General features: G+C 47.5%; 2 protein-coding genes across 6 annotated transcripts; both read right to left on the reverse strand.

The window, feature by feature from the left end:
• Positions 1-493: 493 nt before the first annotated feature.
• LOC105287697 (CDK5RAP1-like protein) lies at positions 494-7,381 on the reverse strand. 3 transcript variants are annotated; one of them, XM_026969523.1, is made up of 15 exons: positions 7,237-7,381; positions 6,839-7,154; positions 6,510-6,752; positions 6,200-6,407; positions 5,774-6,094; positions 5,373-5,694; positions 4,917-5,066; positions 4,667-4,839; positions 3,685-3,914; positions 3,210-3,606; positions 2,679-3,113; positions 2,129-2,597; positions 1,300-1,935; positions 1,059-1,208; positions 494-966 (listed from the first exon to the last, which is right to left on the reverse strand). In XM_026969523.1, the coding sequence occupies exons 2-15, from the start codon at positions 7,140-7,142 to the stop codon at positions 769-771; spliced, it is 4,236 nt and encodes a 1,411-aa protein (XP_026825324.1). In that variant the 5' UTR covers positions 7,143-7,154; positions 7,237-7,381; the 3' UTR covers positions 494-768. The 3 variants fall into 3 exon arrangements, with proteins under 3 accessions (XP_026825324.1, XP_011351709.1, XP_011351710.1); XM_011353408.3 differs by lacking the exons at positions 494-966; positions 1,059-1,208; positions 1,300-1,935; ... (1 more) ...; positions 2,679-3,113; positions 3,210-3,606 and having other exon boundaries at positions 3,734-3,913; positions 4,622-4,839; positions 7,237-7,380; XM_011353407.2 differs by lacking the exons at positions 4,667-4,839; positions 4,917-5,066; positions 5,373-5,694; ... (3 more) ...; positions 6,839-7,154; positions 7,237-7,381 and adding an exon at positions 4,147-4,421 and having other exon boundaries at positions 3,685-3,913.
• Positions 7,382-8,293: 912 nt separating this feature from the next.
• Positions 8,294-16,847, reverse strand: LOC105287696 (integrator complex subunit 6). 3 transcript variants are annotated; one of them, XM_011353403.3, is made up of 9 exons: positions 15,520-16,847; positions 15,153-15,230; positions 14,115-14,354; positions 13,846-14,029; positions 13,051-13,781; positions 12,682-12,957; positions 12,265-12,604; positions 11,399-12,178; positions 8,294-11,250 (listed from the first exon to the last, which is right to left on the reverse strand). In XM_011353403.3, the coding sequence occupies exons 1-9, from the start codon at positions 15,634-15,636 to the stop codon at positions 11,039-11,041; spliced, it is 2,958 nt and encodes a 985-aa protein (XP_011351705.1). In that variant the 5' UTR covers positions 15,637-16,847; the 3' UTR covers positions 8,294-11,038. The 3 variants fall into 3 exon arrangements, with proteins under 3 accessions (XP_011351705.1, XP_011351707.1, XP_011351706.1); XM_011353404.3 differs by having other exon boundaries at positions 11,039-11,250; positions 13,846-14,026; positions 15,520-15,636; XM_011353405.3 differs by lacking the exons at positions 15,153-15,230; positions 15,520-16,847 and adding an exon at positions 14,771-15,133.
• Between the last annotated feature and the right edge of the window lie 16 nt (positions 16,848-16,863).

The following is a 16,863-nucleotide window of genomic DNA, read 5'->3' on the forward strand; positions in this document are numbered from 1 at the left end:
TTCCACGACGCGTTCACCTTCCTCTACAGTCGTTCTATTCTTGTACATACGCTAGTTTGTTTTGGCGAAGAGCGTCATTATTTCGAGCATTGGATTGAAAGTATTAATAATGTCCATCAACTAACGACACTGTTGTGTCAAACAGCTCCAAGCTAAATGCTAGGGCCAATCCGCCAAGCATAAACGATTAGTTATAACGGAGACATTACGCAATCGACGATTGTTTGTAGCTCAATCTATCCGCATAGATAAAGGAAATGCGTTCCAAGAAATCGATTTGCATGTTAATTGCGCCAGACAATATCGACAAGCTGGTTGATTATTTTGTTATTCCATACACGCCTGTCAGAGATTTTTATCTGATGCACAGACCAACAAACTTGGTCGCCTGTCGTCGCTATAGTCGCAAAGAACAGCGCGCGAATGAGTCATGGAAAGCCGACGGTTGTCACACGGTTTTAGAAAAACTCATCTGCGCAATGGAAGGTCGGAATGCATTACGTAAAGTAATCTATTTTTACCTAAACGTCGTTACATGTGTACGTGTGTCTGTGTATGTTCAAACATATATTTAAAAATAAAACGTTGAATGCTCTACTCATGCGCGGCTTTTTACGCATATTTCACAAAGAGAGTCTTGTAAAGTTCACAATTGCGCTCCTATTTGTCGGAAAGTGTCCCGGAGAAGTGCATACGATTATCGTAATGTCCTGATGCTCGCCAGCTTTGGAACGACCAAACGTTGCAAACGCGCCGTCAAAGGCGTCTCTAGTTCTCCTCTTGCTGCATTTGCAACTCGCGCAGGAGCTGCGCTCTCTGTTTCTCCAGCTCGTCCTCGGAGAGCTCGTGGTGCTCGTTGGTCTCCGTGACCGATCCCTCGCTGTGGATCGAAGGCCTCCTGTGCTTCTCCTCCTTCCGTCTCCTCTCCGGAGACTCCTCGGAAGATGGAAGTCTCGAGTGTGAGCGCTGTGTGAAAGTGTTAAAGGATTAAACTGCAAGGGCCATCTTCGTGTGACGGGAAAAATTGGCAATATCGATGATCGGTTATCAATACGTACGGAATGACTGCGACCCCTCTTCTTCTTGTTCTTCTTTTTCTTCGACTTTCTCGTTTCCGACTCGGAACTGTCCGACTTGCTCGGGATACTGGGTGAACGTGACTTGTGCCGCGACTTCTTCCTCATGCCTTTCTCGCTACCTTCCGAATCCTGCGTGTCGAGAACGAGAAGAGTATTTGTTTATATTGTATTATATTATATTACATCAGAAAGCGATTGCACTCGGTGCGAATGTACTCACGCTGTGCGAACGCGATCGCGACTTGTGTTTCAATTTCTTCGCCTTCTTCTTCTTGCTCCTAATGTGGTGGTGACTGCAACTCTCCTCGAGTTCGTGTTGGTACTCTTTGAATATCCGTATCCTCTCGCTCTCCAAAGTGATCGCTTTGAAGTCCGGCTCCTCCTCGATTTTCGTCCTCACGTCCTCCCACGTCATCTGATAATCGACGTTTAGCGTTTTCAGCAAATTCTTGAAGCCGGTCTCCAACTTTTTGAACTTTCTCGTTTCCTCCTTGACGCGTTCCTTCTCGCGCGCCTCTGCCTTCTCCAGCAGTAGATTATACGTGAGTTTAACGTTGCCGGCGTCGAGAGTGGCCGACTTTCGATCCTCGCACACGACCGTGGCGAACTCCTCGAAGGTCGTGTTGACCTGCACCTCAAAGTTCTTATCTTTGAGTATTTCGCGGATAATCTTCTTCTCATCGTGGAACCGAGACTTGAGATCCTCGACGTAGAATTTGAAGAGATCCAACGGAGTCGAACCCGACTGTCCGAGCATTGCCGAGAACCGTAAATCGGCGGACAGCATTGGATACAATTCTACCCACAAGGACATGGACGTGAGTTTGCCTTGTTCGTGAAGCTCATCGAGTAGATACTGAAACGCATGACGATCGTATTTCAGGATAAAGCGTCTTTTAGGAGCATCTTGTAAAAGAAAACATTTCTTGCTGCCAGCAGTTCTTAAACGGGAGAAGCTCGGCAACATGCCGTTTGATGTGCGCGATATGCAAGTGTATGCAGTCATCTCGAACGGCAAAATCACGAGAAACCCGACACGCGATACTCACTATGAAGCCGTCCCTGTTCTTCCTCTCCTGCCGTTTCCTGCGTTTCTTTTCGCACTCCTTCTCCTCCTCCTCGTCCTTCTCCAGTTGGCGAATGTGATTCTCAAAGACAATCAGGGCATCCTCCTTGTCCATCTCCAACAGATCCGCGTCTTCCGCGAAAGCTGGATATTGCAACAATAGCGCTTGTGCTTCCTGCCACGTCGTCCTGTACGTCACCTCGGTCATGGTGTCCAGGACTTGCGCCAGTCTCTTGGTGTTCCGTTTCTTCAGTTGCTTCGCCTCCTCCTTCTCACGTTTCGCCAGATTGAAGATCACGTCTTCGTAGATATCACGGCGATCAGAATCACCAACCGCGCGCCAGACTTCCAAATTACCAAACAGCTCCTCGCACTTGTAATACTTGGTCGTGCTCATCATCCTGTCGTTATCCAACAAGAATTGCTCCAGGTCCTCCTTGGCCTTTTTCAATCTGCCAGATAGAAGAAACGCCGTTACTGCTTTATTACTCAGCAAAGCATGACAATCTCGAACACGATGCGAGTCCACTTACCTAAGTCTCTCTTGCTCGCGCTCCTCTTTCAATTTCTGCGTCTTGTACGAATTGAAAGCTTGCTTACGCTCGTTGAGTTTCTTCATTTGCGGGTATCTGGGATCATTTTGTATCAATTTCACCGCCTGCTCCCACGTGGCGTTCGACGGCACGTCCCTCTCCCTCAGCAATTCCTTGAACGCCTCGATCGCCTCCTTCTTGTCCTTGAACTGCATCTTCGGCTCGGGCGTGCTGGTGCGACTATCATTAGTCGAGCCCTTTGCCGAATTACTGTCCTCGTCTGGCTTCGCGGGAGGCGTCGGGATATTGATCGCTGCGAGGGTCGCGGCCATCGCCTGCTCGATCGCGGACTTTCCGCCCGGCTCCGGTGTGCTGGTCTGCGACACAGTCGGCACATTCGGCGATAGATGCTGCATAGCCACGGGAACTATATTGCTAAAAACATACGAGACCTCACCTTGAATCCTATCGAAAACAAGAGCGGACATTTTCACTTCGTCCGTTAATCATCATTGTCCAATATCGACTCACGAGTTGGTGGCGTTCGCCACGACCGCCGCGGCGGCCGCCGCCGCTTCCTCGGCGATGATTCGCGTTTTCAGTTCTTCCAATTCCGGCGGTATCGTCCACCTAGACTCCTTGGTGGTCACGTTGTGATAGTACACCTTGCCGTTCTCCGACTTGTACTCTTTCCACGGACATTGAGATAACAGCAACTCGTTCGAGGATTTAAGTTCATCCGGTTTCTCCCACAATGACTGCTTCGTGATGTTGTTATAGTAATAAGTCCTGCCGTCCGGTGCCTTGTGCTCGCTCCAATCGGTCTTCTTCTCCGTCGCGGAGACGGACATTGCCGCGGTGGCGTCGGGGCCGTTGCCGAGAGGCGATGGGGGTGGAATCCCTGGCGCTGTTATCTGTGACGATGCAGCTGCAATGTAAAAGGAGCAACTTAAACGGTGAATGGCTCGCGGGAATCGACGCGGGCATTTTAGCGTTGGATATTAACCTATTACTCCAGGCTCCGGGGGAGCTGCCGCGGTGATAGGGAAGGTAAAACCTGGCGGGGGTATGGAAAACTGTGGTGGCATTATGCCCGGAGGACCTGGCGGTAAACTGGGTGGCGGAATGAAGGGCGCCGTGGGCATAATGGGTGGCACAAAGCTAGATGCAATGTTTGGCGTCGCCGACGGGAATCCTGTTACAGCGCCGGGTGGCGGAATGCCGTCGTTTGAAGCCTAGTAACGTTACGTGTCAGTTGAGCGATCAGCGGTATACTCGGGCAAAGCGTGGCGTAACGTAACGCGTCTCTCATGCGTCCGGCTCGCAGCCGCTCGTACATTTAGTCACTCGTTAAAGCATTATTCGAGATATTGTTACAAGCGAGAGATTAATCTCTTTAACCTGACATTCGTAGAGAAACAAACAGAGAGAAAGGTTACGACGCTTTCTAATTATTTCGACTACATGCCATTTTTATAGAGAGATATCCGAGCTCCAAAGTCCGGAAATAGAAATTTCCGCGATTGTCTGCGCAACCAGAGCGTCGGCAACGGAGATCGTGCGTAAACTTTAATTCGCTCTACCCATAACCTGAATCCCGTCTCTTGTCTCTTCACGCTCACGACGCTCAGTCGCTCACACTACTACCGACTGCACTCTGTGCACTTTACTGACTCTACTGTTCTCTATCGTGAGGTTAAGTAACGTTCTACTTTAACAACGATCGATATCGCATTCCGTAGCCGCGTGAAAGGAATCTGTGCTCTGTCAGACACATATATGCGTATTGCAGACAACACATAATAATAATAATAATAATAATAATAATAATAATAATAATAATAATAATAATAATAATAATAATAATAATAATAATAATAATATATGTCGTATTTCATTACATCTATGTATTACGAATAATGTAACAAGATAACGATCGTTACGTATTCAACAAATGTCCAGTAATCGAGGAGTGATACAAAGGGGTTCCTCGCAGCGTCTGCACGTTGGCATCGTCGATCCGTACGACGACGTAATCACCAGCCTGTATCTCCCTCGTCACGTCGGAGTACCGATCAACTGGAACTGCCGTGGATGGTAGAATCACCCTCACGTTGCCGTCGTTTCTGGCTTGTAAATTTTCATCGCTTCTGACACTCGTCTATAGATAAAAAAACAATTATACGAATATAATAGTTGTAGAATCATAGAAAACAATCGAATTAGAGAAATACTTACGCCCTCGACAAGAACAAGCTGATGCTGGCCTACTTGCGCTGCATTCAATTTTTTCAGTTCCTTCCTGTACATCGCGACCATGCGTCCCACACGCTCCAGCTTTACGTGCAGTTCAACGTCGTCCTCGTATCGCCGATGTGCTTTAGTTTTCTGTGAGAGATGATGGAATTTTTAAGTATTCAGTTTATAGTTACTCTCATCCATCGACATAGAGCACGGACTGTGTCATCCACATCTAAATCGTGTGGCCAGAAAACAACAAGAGATAGAGCGTGAAGATGGCCAATCTCTCTCTCTTTCTAGACCAGTATCACAGCGTTGAATAAAAAGAAAAAGAGAGAGAGAGAGAGAGAGAGAGAGAGAGAGATTGGCCGTCTTCATTCTTGATGACACTTTTCCATGTGAATGGCGCAGTCCATGCTCTCATCCGATTGTCCGAGGACTGAAGAACCATACCTCGCGCATGCTGTAGGCGAAGAAGTAGGCATTGTTGTACTTGACGTTCTCTATCAACGACAACGTATCCTGAAACTGCTCCTCGGTCTCGCCGCAGAACCCAGCGATAAAGTCGCTGCTCAAGCATACACTCGGAACAATATCACGGATATGATCCACCAAGTCCAGATACGCTTCCCTGGTGTATCCTCTCCGCATTCTGTCCAAGACCGTCGAGTTGCCACTCTGAGCGGGTAAGTGAATCTGCTTACAGATGTTTGCTCTCTCGGCTATCAAGCGCAACACCTCGTCGGGAAAATCCTTGGGATGCGGAGACGTAAATCTGGAGGGATCAGAGTTTTAACAGTTTTAACAAGTAAATGTACCGCGCGATAATCGATGATCCATGTCGGGGCAGGTACCTTATCCTCATTTCCGGATTGATCAACGAGACCTTGTCCAGAAGATCGCTAAATCTTAAGCCACCTTTTTTCTTCTTGTATACGGTTGTGAAGCCTTCTGCGAGACGAGTCTCGCTGTCAGCGGACATCGGAAATTCCGATTGCGACAGATCTCGGTAACTGTTTACATTTTGTCCAAGCAGAGTCACTTCCTTTACGCCTTGATCCGACAGCTGTCGGATCTCGTCGACGATGCTCGCGATCGGTCGGGATCTCTCTCTTCCCCTCGTAAACGGTACGATGCAGTAGCTGCACATGTTGTCGCAGCCTCTCATTATGGAACTAGAAATCAGATGCACCATTCCGTCAAATTAATGAGTCGCAATGTGAAGCCATGTGGATACAATTCCACGTGCACGTGTTTAAGCGCGTGCGTGTATACATTACACATATGCCCTGATGGAATCCTGGTCGAGTCTAACTGGCGCGACGTCCGCATACGTCTCGTCGAACGACAGGACAACGTTAACAGCCGTTTCGTCGTCCGTCACTGCCAGAAGTCTCGGCAGATCCTTGTAACTGTCGGGACCTGCTATCACGTCAACGAGTTTTCCCTTTTCTAATATTTTAGTCTTTAGGCGCTCGGCCATGCATCCTGAAATGGGAAAAGGAGTATTTTACATACATTACGAGACATGTACGCAATTTGCTGAAAGCAACATGTTAATGTTATAAAGTATGGAAAAATGGAACCTACCCAAGAGACCAATCTTCATAGATGATCCAAGTATTGCTTTCTTCTTTTTCTTCATGTGGTTTAGAGTCTCCAGCTTGTTCCATATCTTTTGTTCCGCGCCGTCTCTGATGGAACAGGTAACGAGCAGCACAATGTCCGCATCGTCCAAACTCTGCGTATGTTTGTAGCCGTGAGACTTTAGGATCGACCATATTATGTCAGCGTCATTCACGTTCATCTGGCAGCCGTAAATTTTGATGTACACTGAGGAAACAGAGGAAGAAAATCAGTAACAGTTAGGCGACGTACATGTATGGCAAAAACAGCACAAGATTCGACGACTAGGAAACCTTTCTGATTCTCGCCACGAATATCCTGCACGTACGGAATAGCTTCCTCACTGGGGGTAACGTCAACAGCTATCGACGATGCTAGGAAATCCTTCAAGGAAGGTGCATCTTTGATCGAGTTCCTCATCACTTTTTGATCCACGGAAACTCTCTCGTTTGCGTGCCCGTTGATCGCGGAGCGAGAGTGTAAAAACCTGGGAGCGTCGTGGATCGCGCGAACCGATCGAAAACGATCGGGATTCGCGGATTTCAGTCGCACGATGAAATTTCTAATGCACTTTCCGCAGTGCATCCCCCTGGACATGTTGAAAGTCGGCTGAAATTATAACATACTCTTACGTGGCAGCGAATTTCGCAAAGATAATATGTTATCAACCATTCGATAAATGATAACTAACTATTCGATGTCTCTGTCAAATTGACAGTGTCAATTTCGTTGAACCAGTATTTCGTGGATGCCAGTCGGTGACATGCGATTTTATAGGTTAGGAAGGTCAATCCACGGCGCGCAGCACCCGCTACGTCACATCTCGAATGAGAAAGCGAGAGGGAGCGAGAGAGATGGAAATAAAGCACTCTGGGAAAAAGAGTATATCGCGACGCTTTCTGTCAATTTGTTTATTCCTCAAGACTTATGTATGTATCACGTTACCTAAAATATAAACGTAAAAACGGGACAGTCGTTTCAATATGAATTTTGTCCGCAATGATGATTACCGATGTACGGCCTGTATGTACAATCACATATATACAACGATGCAAGTAGCGTTATCGCTATTATACAGGTATCACGAACAAATACGGTCAATAATGGATAATTTAACGGTAAACCCTAACAATACACGTGAAAAGAGACGTGGAATACAACGTTTCTCTTCATCCGTTGGTAGGTTGGCACCCTACGAAAGTCGGAACGTCGACGTCTCTTCGATTCGAGAGTCGAAAGGAATGATATCACATTGCGTTTCTTTCTCCCCGAATGCCGCGCAACACGTTTTCGCAGGCTGTTTCCGCGGAAACCGGTCCGGTCCTGCTGAAAGAGCATCCGTTACGTCACGACGGAATCGTCGCAAACATCTACCGCACCGCACAAGCTGCGAGCGGTTTGACGCGACGGATCTCATCGACGCATCAGCCGCATCCGGTTTGCGCTCCGCCAGCAGATTGGTACGCGCGTTGAAATTGAAATTCGGCTGATCAACCCTGACTCTGTCGCCTCTTCGCTCCGACGAAGCTATAGTAACGGATGCTCTTTGCGGCTTTCCTTTGAAATTCAAAGCAACGACCCGACTGCTCGGTCACATCGCGCGTCGAAACTTTCAAACGGTGAACCGCATACGAGTGCTACAAGTTTAAACCACACTCGCACCGAGGATTTTGCTTTGGTAAAGCACGTGTGCCGTGTCACGTTTCACCGTTTCTACACAGACTTACGAAAACGATTGCTCCGATTGTTCCGAGAGAATCAGTTTAATATAATAAATCTTAGTACATTAATAAATTATACAGCTACTGTGCACACACACGTAACAAAAGGGTCTGCAATCGAGGTACTCGGGGCTTGCACGTATTTTCCCTAATTCTTCATTAATCTCTCTCTTACACAATCGCACTTGGTGTCGTATCGATAACTGCGTTCTCAATAATCTCCTATTAATTTCTCTTTGGAGCAAATAAGCGTCTAGCCTCATCGTCCTCGCTCGGGACTCGGCTAAGCTCCATTATTCGTTAAATAATTTACGAGACATTCAACGTTTTTTACCTAATAAATACAATTTCGCCTAAGACTCTGTCTTCTTAAAGAGAATATTCGGACATTATCGAGTCCACGAAGAAACCGACGGTTGATTATCTCACTTTTTAGTCGAGCTTTCTCCAAATCGAAAAAAGGACGTTGCCGTCCGTTGCGGGAAAAGAAAAATTACATTTTTCAATCCTTAAACATCACCGTAGGCAACGATAATATATATTTTACAATAATACAGTAATGATACACGATGACGTGATATGTCTTTGAATTTGTCAATATTCAATATTCAAAATTCAATAGTCTAACTTACTTACTTCAAAACATCCTCTTTCCGAGAGAAATTAAAACGCTAAACTATTAATGGTATCTGATATAATATTCTAAATATCTTCTATCCTCTTCCTTCCCTCGCTACAACGAGAGCAATATAAAAATCACAGGCGGAGATGCCAAGTAAGATAATCATCCTCATTTACTGGTCATTAGCCTATGTAATATTTGGTCAAATCATTTCTAACGAACCACAGTAAGCGATCTTTGACATTCGTGTAACTAGTAGTTGTACAGAGAAAGTTTGTCGCTGCTAACGTATTCCTTCAACCCACGTGTATCAGAGAAGCGATTTCGTCAAAGGAACGATTTGTGAACTATTGCTGCGTTGCGCACACACATAAGTACACACGTAAGGATTTCAGGATAAAAGACAATCTGTACAGATATTTTGTTCTACGTGTTATTTCAGATACATATCCAAGTTTGGATTCGCTGTACGTCCCATCTTTCATGTGGAACGATGCAACGATGTACCAAAGTAGCGGTATTTCCGTCACTTTTAAGCCTTTCACCAGACATACTTCCGTGTTGCATAATATAACAGAATTTTTATCGACGTGGTAGAGTAAAAAACATTTGCACATGACTCTTATATACTCTCAGATACATATCTTTGTACTTTAGATCGAAAGCGTGTCGTTGGAAATTTTCGGACCTGTACATGCTTCTCTGCGTTCAGTGCGAATGAAATGACATCGTTAACAGCTTTTGAGGAGACACAGTGGGTTGAATGCGAGTGTACGCTACTGTATGCCAATTTCAAACAGCATCAGGCACTGTCAACCGTACAAGATTTACAATTAATTCGAGTGCACGTTCGGCGTCCCGCTCAAATATACACATGTTATTTGGTGTAACTCTACTAGTAACGAGTTACGCGCAACGTGAACGCTAATGCGCGAATCAACAGAGATCCACTGTAGCGAAGAATCTTACTAATTCGGTCCTAATTCGGCAAATTGAACGAAATATCTAGATGGGTAATAGTGTCCGACGATGCGAATTGCGACTGCAATCTCTCCATAATATGTCTGAATGTCAATGAAAGAACTCACAGATCTCGATTTGCTTTATAATATTAACAAAATGTACACGGAGAATTTTACAGACAATTCGGTACAGTGTGTTAAACTATAGCACTTGATTAAACTTAATAGTATCATGAATGCATATACAGAGATTAAGTATAATAGGAAATGTAAAGTGCGAGAGGATGTACAGATACACAATTGCCCTAAATTTCAACGCCAAGGACTGAACAGCTGGTAGAACGCTCATTTGTTTGATTGCACTTGTACTTTAAGAAAGTTTACTTCTCGTATACGGATTCGCGTTTACTTATATATTAACGTCGTAATCCTTACTCTATTTACATGCTCGGTTACCCTAGTGCGTGCGATTAGAATGCAACTTGCATGCCAGCATACAAGAGCCTTAATGAAACGCGAAAAAATAAGGTAAGAACTCGGACATTTCCAAAAGGAGGCAACATTATCATCAACTAATGATAAAAACAAATGTACAAACATATTTACACGTAACGATGTACAAACGCCTGCGTTCGAAATACGTACAATGCTTTTCAAGCCTTTTTTCGAGAGCCTTGGATCCCTTTAAGATTTAAAACGGTTCGAGTTACAAGTTTTTCGTACGAGACTTTTAGTCGAGGAATATAATAGAATTTGGTATACGCGAGCGCATATCGTTCTCCATAAAATTGTTCTTGCTTGCTAGTAGAAATATTCCGTGAGTGAATTATTGCTTCAAATTCATACGCGGGATACCGCGCGAGGTGGATACAATCGAAATTGCTACCAACTGATCACTCGCCAAGCTAAAAGCACACTCGGACAGAGCCATATAAATTTTCGTGGTTGACATCGAGAATGCTATTTGTTTGAAATTTGTTAAGAAGAAAATTTGAAATTGTGCAGGTCGTTCCAGCGAGTATCAAAAGTAAAATGTCATTTTTGAGGAGGGAGGGGGGGAGATAGAGGGGAGGGAGAGAGATTGAAATTGCTGCCGGTAAATTTCTGGCCAAAACTTGCACAAGAATCGTCCCGCATGATCCGTCTAACTCCGCTATATTAAGATAATGCCCTGATTACGCACATATCTTAACAACTTATCTTCGTGGCACCATTGTGATTCAGCTTGTGATTTATAGCGCAACCATCCTCTTGGATGTCCTTAAGATACTCTTCCAACACCGACGCCAGGTTACGTCGTTTAAAGCGTAATGATTCCTTTACTATGTCCTTGACAAACGCGAGCCGTATATCTAGGGTCCCCTGAATTTGACGCAAGTGCGAGAGCAGCGTCGCGTAATCTGAAATCAGACGAAATGAGTTGATCGTGGTCGTGGCGACGAATAAATTCGCGTTCATACTATGTACACTGTACCAGGAATATAGCGATTCAATAATTCATTCTCTTAATGCAAGAAAAGAGTAACGCTCTACTGATCCAAGACTTACTTGTCCCTCTTCTTCGCACTTCCTTGTAAACGAGATCCCGTATGTTGAGATTGTGTCGCCTGATATCCTCCAGCTCCTCCTTCGTCGGCTTCCTCTCCCGCTCGGACTTTGGCTCGCGCTTATCCTCCACGTGATTCGTCAGTCGCTCCTCAGCGGCACTATCAACGACTCGCACACTATTCTCGATACAATCGTTAACGAGTGGTAACCGACTGCACTCGTTCCTCGCGTTATCTGTCCGTTCACTTTTAACTTCAACCTTCGGCGTGTCGATATTGTTAACTATCGGCGTTAACACGGGTGGCGTGTCCATATTGTTGTTAACGTGCTCAACTGAAATCGGCTCGTAAAACGGTATAATCGGCATCTCGGCCAGTCCGTTCACCAGCTTCTCCGGCGTGCTCGAACACGGCGAGACGTTACCCGGCGATACGTTCGGCAGACAAATCAAGCTCGGCGGGGCACTCGCGTCGACGGGCGATACCGGTGTCGCTTGATTCTTCGCGTCCTCCATTACCCATGGACTCATGGGACTCGTGGGGCTCGTGGGACTCGGTGGAGTGTTGATAGGCGAGTATGAAGGCCGCCGTATGATCACGTCCTTCGGTATGGGCCCGGGTTTCCTCTTGTTGGGCGACGGCCTCGGGGAAGATGAACCTCCGCCGTCCGACTGTGGTAGCGTGCGTTTGAGACCGCCCTTGGACGTCGAGGATGCCGCGCCGACTATGTCGATGTCGGCTTCGTCTACCATCATCCTCTTGTCAATCTTGAAGGGATTACCTGCGATCGAAATGCGAGCGCGCGGATTATAATATATCTGCATTGAAATCCACGGAGAAGCTAATAATTTTTGTTGAAATAATTACCAAACATGTGCTGCCTCACTGGCACGCTCTCGATTTCCCTCAACGGCGGAGTCATGCGTTTCAAGTACTCCTGATAATTTCCCATCTGGGCTAAAGGCATCGAGTGAACGTAATCGTCGTCAAGTAATTTTGTATGCAGTAAACCAGGTTGTAAAAAATTTGCACGCATCCTCACGACCTGATCGAGCAACGACTTCCTCGGCACGTCAAACGCATTCCTGTAACTGTGAGCACCACGTTGCTGCTGCTGATTCCTCACCAATCCGACCACGAAACCGCCAAACTCGTTCAACTGATCGCGCAGGCCCGTAAATTTGTCTTGCAGCAAAGGATGAGACACCTACGAGACACATAGATATGAGAAGCGTGAACACAATTTTGTTTTACGACTTTTGCCCTTTACGCATCGAGTCTCACCAAGTCTTTCTTCAAAGGCGTCCTCGGCACCACTTTCACTCCTTCCGTCATCGCGCTCGTGCTGCAGTTGGACAGATTCTTTGTAAGATTCGACGCGGCCACTTGCTTGGATATCACCTCGCTGCAGAGCCGATCGAATTCGATTTTTGCCTGATTCTTCAGTCGCTTCAAGTAATTCAAGACGCTGTACGACAGAGAGTTATCCATGTTGTCCGGTATCAACGTTTGCGCCAAGGGCGCGGACGCGCCCATCCTGGTCAGTGCTCGGCGCAACGACTGCAATCATACAAGCGACACTTTGAAAAAACGGGAACTGAAAAAAAGATTGCGAGCACGAAGATATTGTCTAGACGAGATGTGGAAACTTACGGCGGCGTAATAGGTAGGCATGGTTCTTATGTAGCCCTGGAATTGCGCCCTCCACTCTGGAGTCGGTTTTTGCCTGTGCACCTTGAAGAGCTCTTCCAACAAAGGTAACAGCACGGGATAATTGTAAGGCATAACGAAGAGATTCACGCACGTTAGATTTGTACTCGCTTTCAAGTATCCAAACGGGTGGCCTACTTCGCTCGATTTGTATGAATTCGCGACGAACACCTGCCAGCACGTCGTGGGCTGCTTCCGCGCTAGGATATATTGCGTCAACGGACTCGGTTCCAGCTCGTACTTGTCGAATGGCAAGTTCTCGATCACCATCGGCTCCTGGCTCGTGCACGTGAACTTCACGTTCGGATGCGCCGAACGTGGCGGTAATGAGCTAGCACTGAGATCCGGCCAAAAACTCTCCGGGATCGGCCAAAAGCCTACCGCGAAGCCCTTCTGCGCCGATCGCGGCACGTAAATCAAGCGTCTGCAGTTGTGCCAGGCCGTGTTCCCGGACGCTAACGCGTTGGGGTACTGCGCGCGCGGTCCATTAGTCGCGTTCCCGTTCTCATTGTCATCGTTCTCCTCCTCGTCCTGGTGAGGAGTCTCGTTGGCCAACGGTGGTGGATCGGGACCGATCTTCTCAAAGTTGATCACCACCCCCGACTGAACCTTTTGGACCAACGAATCTATACACTGGATCATCATTCTGAACGACGTGATGCAGTAAGAACGACCTGTAACATTAAATTTATTTAGACCAGACGGATCAGGCGGAGCGATGGTTTCAAATTCTCTTACCTCCCGTCACTTCACACATTGCGTCTATTGGCGACGCGTCGCTTGCCACCATACCAATGTCTCGTTCGACAGCTGGCGTTCCCGACAAACGAAGCACCAGCGAGAACAGTCGTTGATCCCACCTGAAAGGCTCTTTGGTCAGCTCGGATCCAGGTATCGGCGAGTGCATCGGCAGCGTAAACTGCTAAGAAAATTTCTTTGTTTTTATACGCAAAGGAAAAACCTCGTTTAGTATGCATTTAGCGTTCATAAAACTTAGTTGCACTCACATCTGGATGCACTCCGCTGTTGGTCGTGTATTTCCCCCCATCCGTTATGACGACTATGACAGACGGCTCCAGATAAAACGGGCATCTTCCTTGACCGTACGTGTCTATGCCGGTTTGCATACGATTTATGTTGAGTACATCCAGGGCGTGCTTCAGGGCAGCACCCAGAGTCGTCAGGCCGACGCATTGTAGATTCTTCAGCTCGTTCATGAACGTCGCCAAGTTTTCTTTCCATCCTGCCTGAAGAAGCATCTCTATATTTTACCTTTTCAGTTCTTTTAACAACTTTCATTTTATTAAAACAATTGCATCTACTATGAGGAATATCACGAGAAGAGCGAAATGTTCAGCTCCTACTCAACTTTATCACAGTTCACTTCTCTCTCTCAAAACACTTTCTTTCCTTCTTTTTATTTGAAAGAAGGAAAAGGATAGAAAGTGTTTTAAAGCACTTGGAACAGCAACTGGATAACAGCCTAAGAAACACGACTTTTTTCAGCTCAAAGGAACAACGCTCGTCCGAAAGAGAATTTGAAGAATGTAGGGAAAAAACCGAGACAATCGTGCAAAAGGAATTAACGAGGTATCGGTTCGCCCGATTTGAATTCGCCTTTTGTTTTGCGCGTAAAGCGAGAGGGCGCCTCGACGATGCTCACCTCGTGGACGATTCGTCTTGGGAGCCATGGCGCCTTTCAGCGAATCGTCTCGTGCGAATGATGTTGGCAACGGACGGGTTCCGGTCGCTCGTGTCCACCGCGTTTAATTATTCGGCGCCATTAGGCGAACCTAACCCAACCCCGAGAGACGAGTCTAGCTCGTCGGTGAAGGAGGGAGAGAGGGCACGGACGATTTATCCAGGGATCATCGATAGACCGAGATAAACGACATGTATCGAGAGGAAAATAACACACATATGTAGACGAACGATTAGAGAAAGGAGCCGGGAGAGAAAGAGAGAGAGAGAGGAACCGAGGGAGAGGGCGGGAGGGAGAGAAGGAGAAAGCAAAGTGAAAGAAACGAACGTGAACGAAGGCGTACCTTGATGTTTTGAGGTGGTTCTTCGAAGGTCAGGAGCATGTAGCGATCCCCACGGCTCTCCGGCGACCTTTGTCGTACCTGGAACAATCATTTCTCCCGTTACACTAGCGTTTTCGTGGCGTAGGCGCCACCAGAGGCATCGCGATGGTTCGCGTGATCATCCTCGTCAGCGGAAAGGCTAGGGAACCTGATGAACACGAGGGAGAGAGAAAAGGAGCGGAGTAAGAGGGAGCGTGACAGATGCACGACTTTCCTCTCCTCTCTCTCCCTCCCCCTATATAGCACACCACGACGACGAGGGCGACAAGGATGGCGACGCGGCGCGGCGCGGCGCGTAAAAGCTGTCCGTACCGTACACGGGGCGTACCTTCACGAAAGTCTCCACGGCACTCTTGGCTACGTCCAAGAGCGTGGGCCGTCCGCCCAAATAAGCCCTCTGATTCATGGAGGCCGAGGTGTCGATCAGAAAGACTATTATGGTCATCTTCGGGAATGAAATGACAACGACGATGACGGCGATGAAGAGCAAGCAGCGGCGACGGCGATGACGATGACGACGACGACGGCGAGGCCCGAAGCGCGCGCGCGCGTCGTAGCGCACTCGTGCTCGTTTGTTAACTGACGGGTACCGAGACGCGACTCCCGTCGTGCTGGCCCGTCGGAACTAGCTAGTTAGGTACTCTGCGGCGGCAGCGGTGGTGGTAGTGGTAGTGGCAGCGGCGGCGGCGGCAACGACGACGACGACGACGGCAGCGTGGCGCATAGCTGCCGCGACCATCGAACGGTTCTCCGAACGCGCTCTCCGAAAAACTTCTTTTATCGTAACGGCGCTCGCTCGATCCGTTCTCTCTCTCTCTCTATCTCTCTTACTTTCTGTGTTGCGCTCAGATATGCGTGTGTGCGTATGTGTATGTATATTTGTGTGTCCGCCAGTAAATACGGTCAGAGCGTAGAATCGGTAGTCTCGTCCGCAAACGCGCGACGTGTTCCCTAAGTCTCCATCCGTCCCTACCTCGTCCGCGCCGTTTCACCCCGACCTCCCGGTCCGTGTCCTCTTCCCCCTCCCTTCACTACACCGAGACCTAACCTGTCCCCGCTCGTCTTGCGCGCTCGCCCTCGTCACTCGCGTTCGGGCGTATGAATGCGTCGCGTTCTCTCTTGGATCGCAGCAAACGTATACACAACGCGGTTAACGCAACGATAAAGAGCGTGCCACGTGACCGCCTCCAATACCCCGTCATTGGTCCCCCACCATCGCGCGCGACTATTCGCGCGCCGCTGCACTTTCCGCCCCTTTGTGCACTCTCGCGCCATTTCCCTCCTCGTTTCACCGATTGCGACGCACCGCGCTGCGTCGCTCCTCAACGTGCAGGTGTAGAAGAGAGATGCGACCGTTTTTCCCTTTCTTTTTCGATCGGCTTGTCGCATCACGGGATATGTACTTTGTAGCGCTTTGGAGAGTTACCACAACGTCGTTTCGCGTTCACACGCCTCGCTTCATCTTAAACAGAAAAAAAACACAGGAAAAATAAAAAGAAAGCAAACCCCGCGATTTCCTGCGACTTTGGAAAATACAAGTACGACAGAAATGACGATTAGTCTCTTGAATAAGTCTTTGCTGACTTGATCGATGAAAAAATATCCGACAATGTTGGCGGAAAAACATGCATATTGATTTTACGAGCACAAATTATGTTACGCATACAATCGA

Source organism: Ooceraea biroi, chromosome 5 (genome assembly GCF_003672135.1).
Source record: "Ooceraea biroi isolate clonal line C1 chromosome 5, Obir_v5.4, whole genome shotgun sequence".
In the NCBI taxonomy this organism is placed as follows: domain Eukaryota; kingdom Metazoa; phylum Arthropoda; class Insecta; order Hymenoptera; family Formicidae; genus Ooceraea; species Ooceraea biroi.

Excerpts from the sequence above, each read along its gene's own strand:
- LOC105287696 (XM_011353403.3), bottom strand. The coding sequence starts at position 15,636 with ATGACCATAATAGTCTTTCTGATCGACACCTCGGCCTCCATGAATCAG. Across the intron at positions 14,355-15,152 it reads AACCACCTCAAAACATCAAG|GCAGGATGGAAAGAAAACTT; the intron begins GTACGCCTTCGT and ends ATGCTTCTTCAG. Across the intron at positions 13,782-13,845 it reads AATGTGTGAAGTGACGGGAG|GTCGTTCTTACTGCATCACG; the intron begins GTAAGAGAATTT and ends TTAATGTTACAG.
- LOC105287697 (XM_026969523.1), bottom strand. The coding sequence starts at position 7,142 with ATGTCCAGGGGGATGCACTGCGGAAAGTGCATTAGAAATTTCATCGTG. Across the intron at positions 3,114-3,209 it reads GTGGCGAACGCCACCAACTC|CAATATAGTTCCCGTGGCTA; the intron begins GTGAGTCGATAT and ends GTATGTTTTTAG. Across the intron at positions 1,209-1,299 it reads CGCGATCGCGTTCGCACAGC|GATTCGGAAGGTAGCGAGAA; the intron begins GTGAGTACATTC and ends CTCGACACGCAG.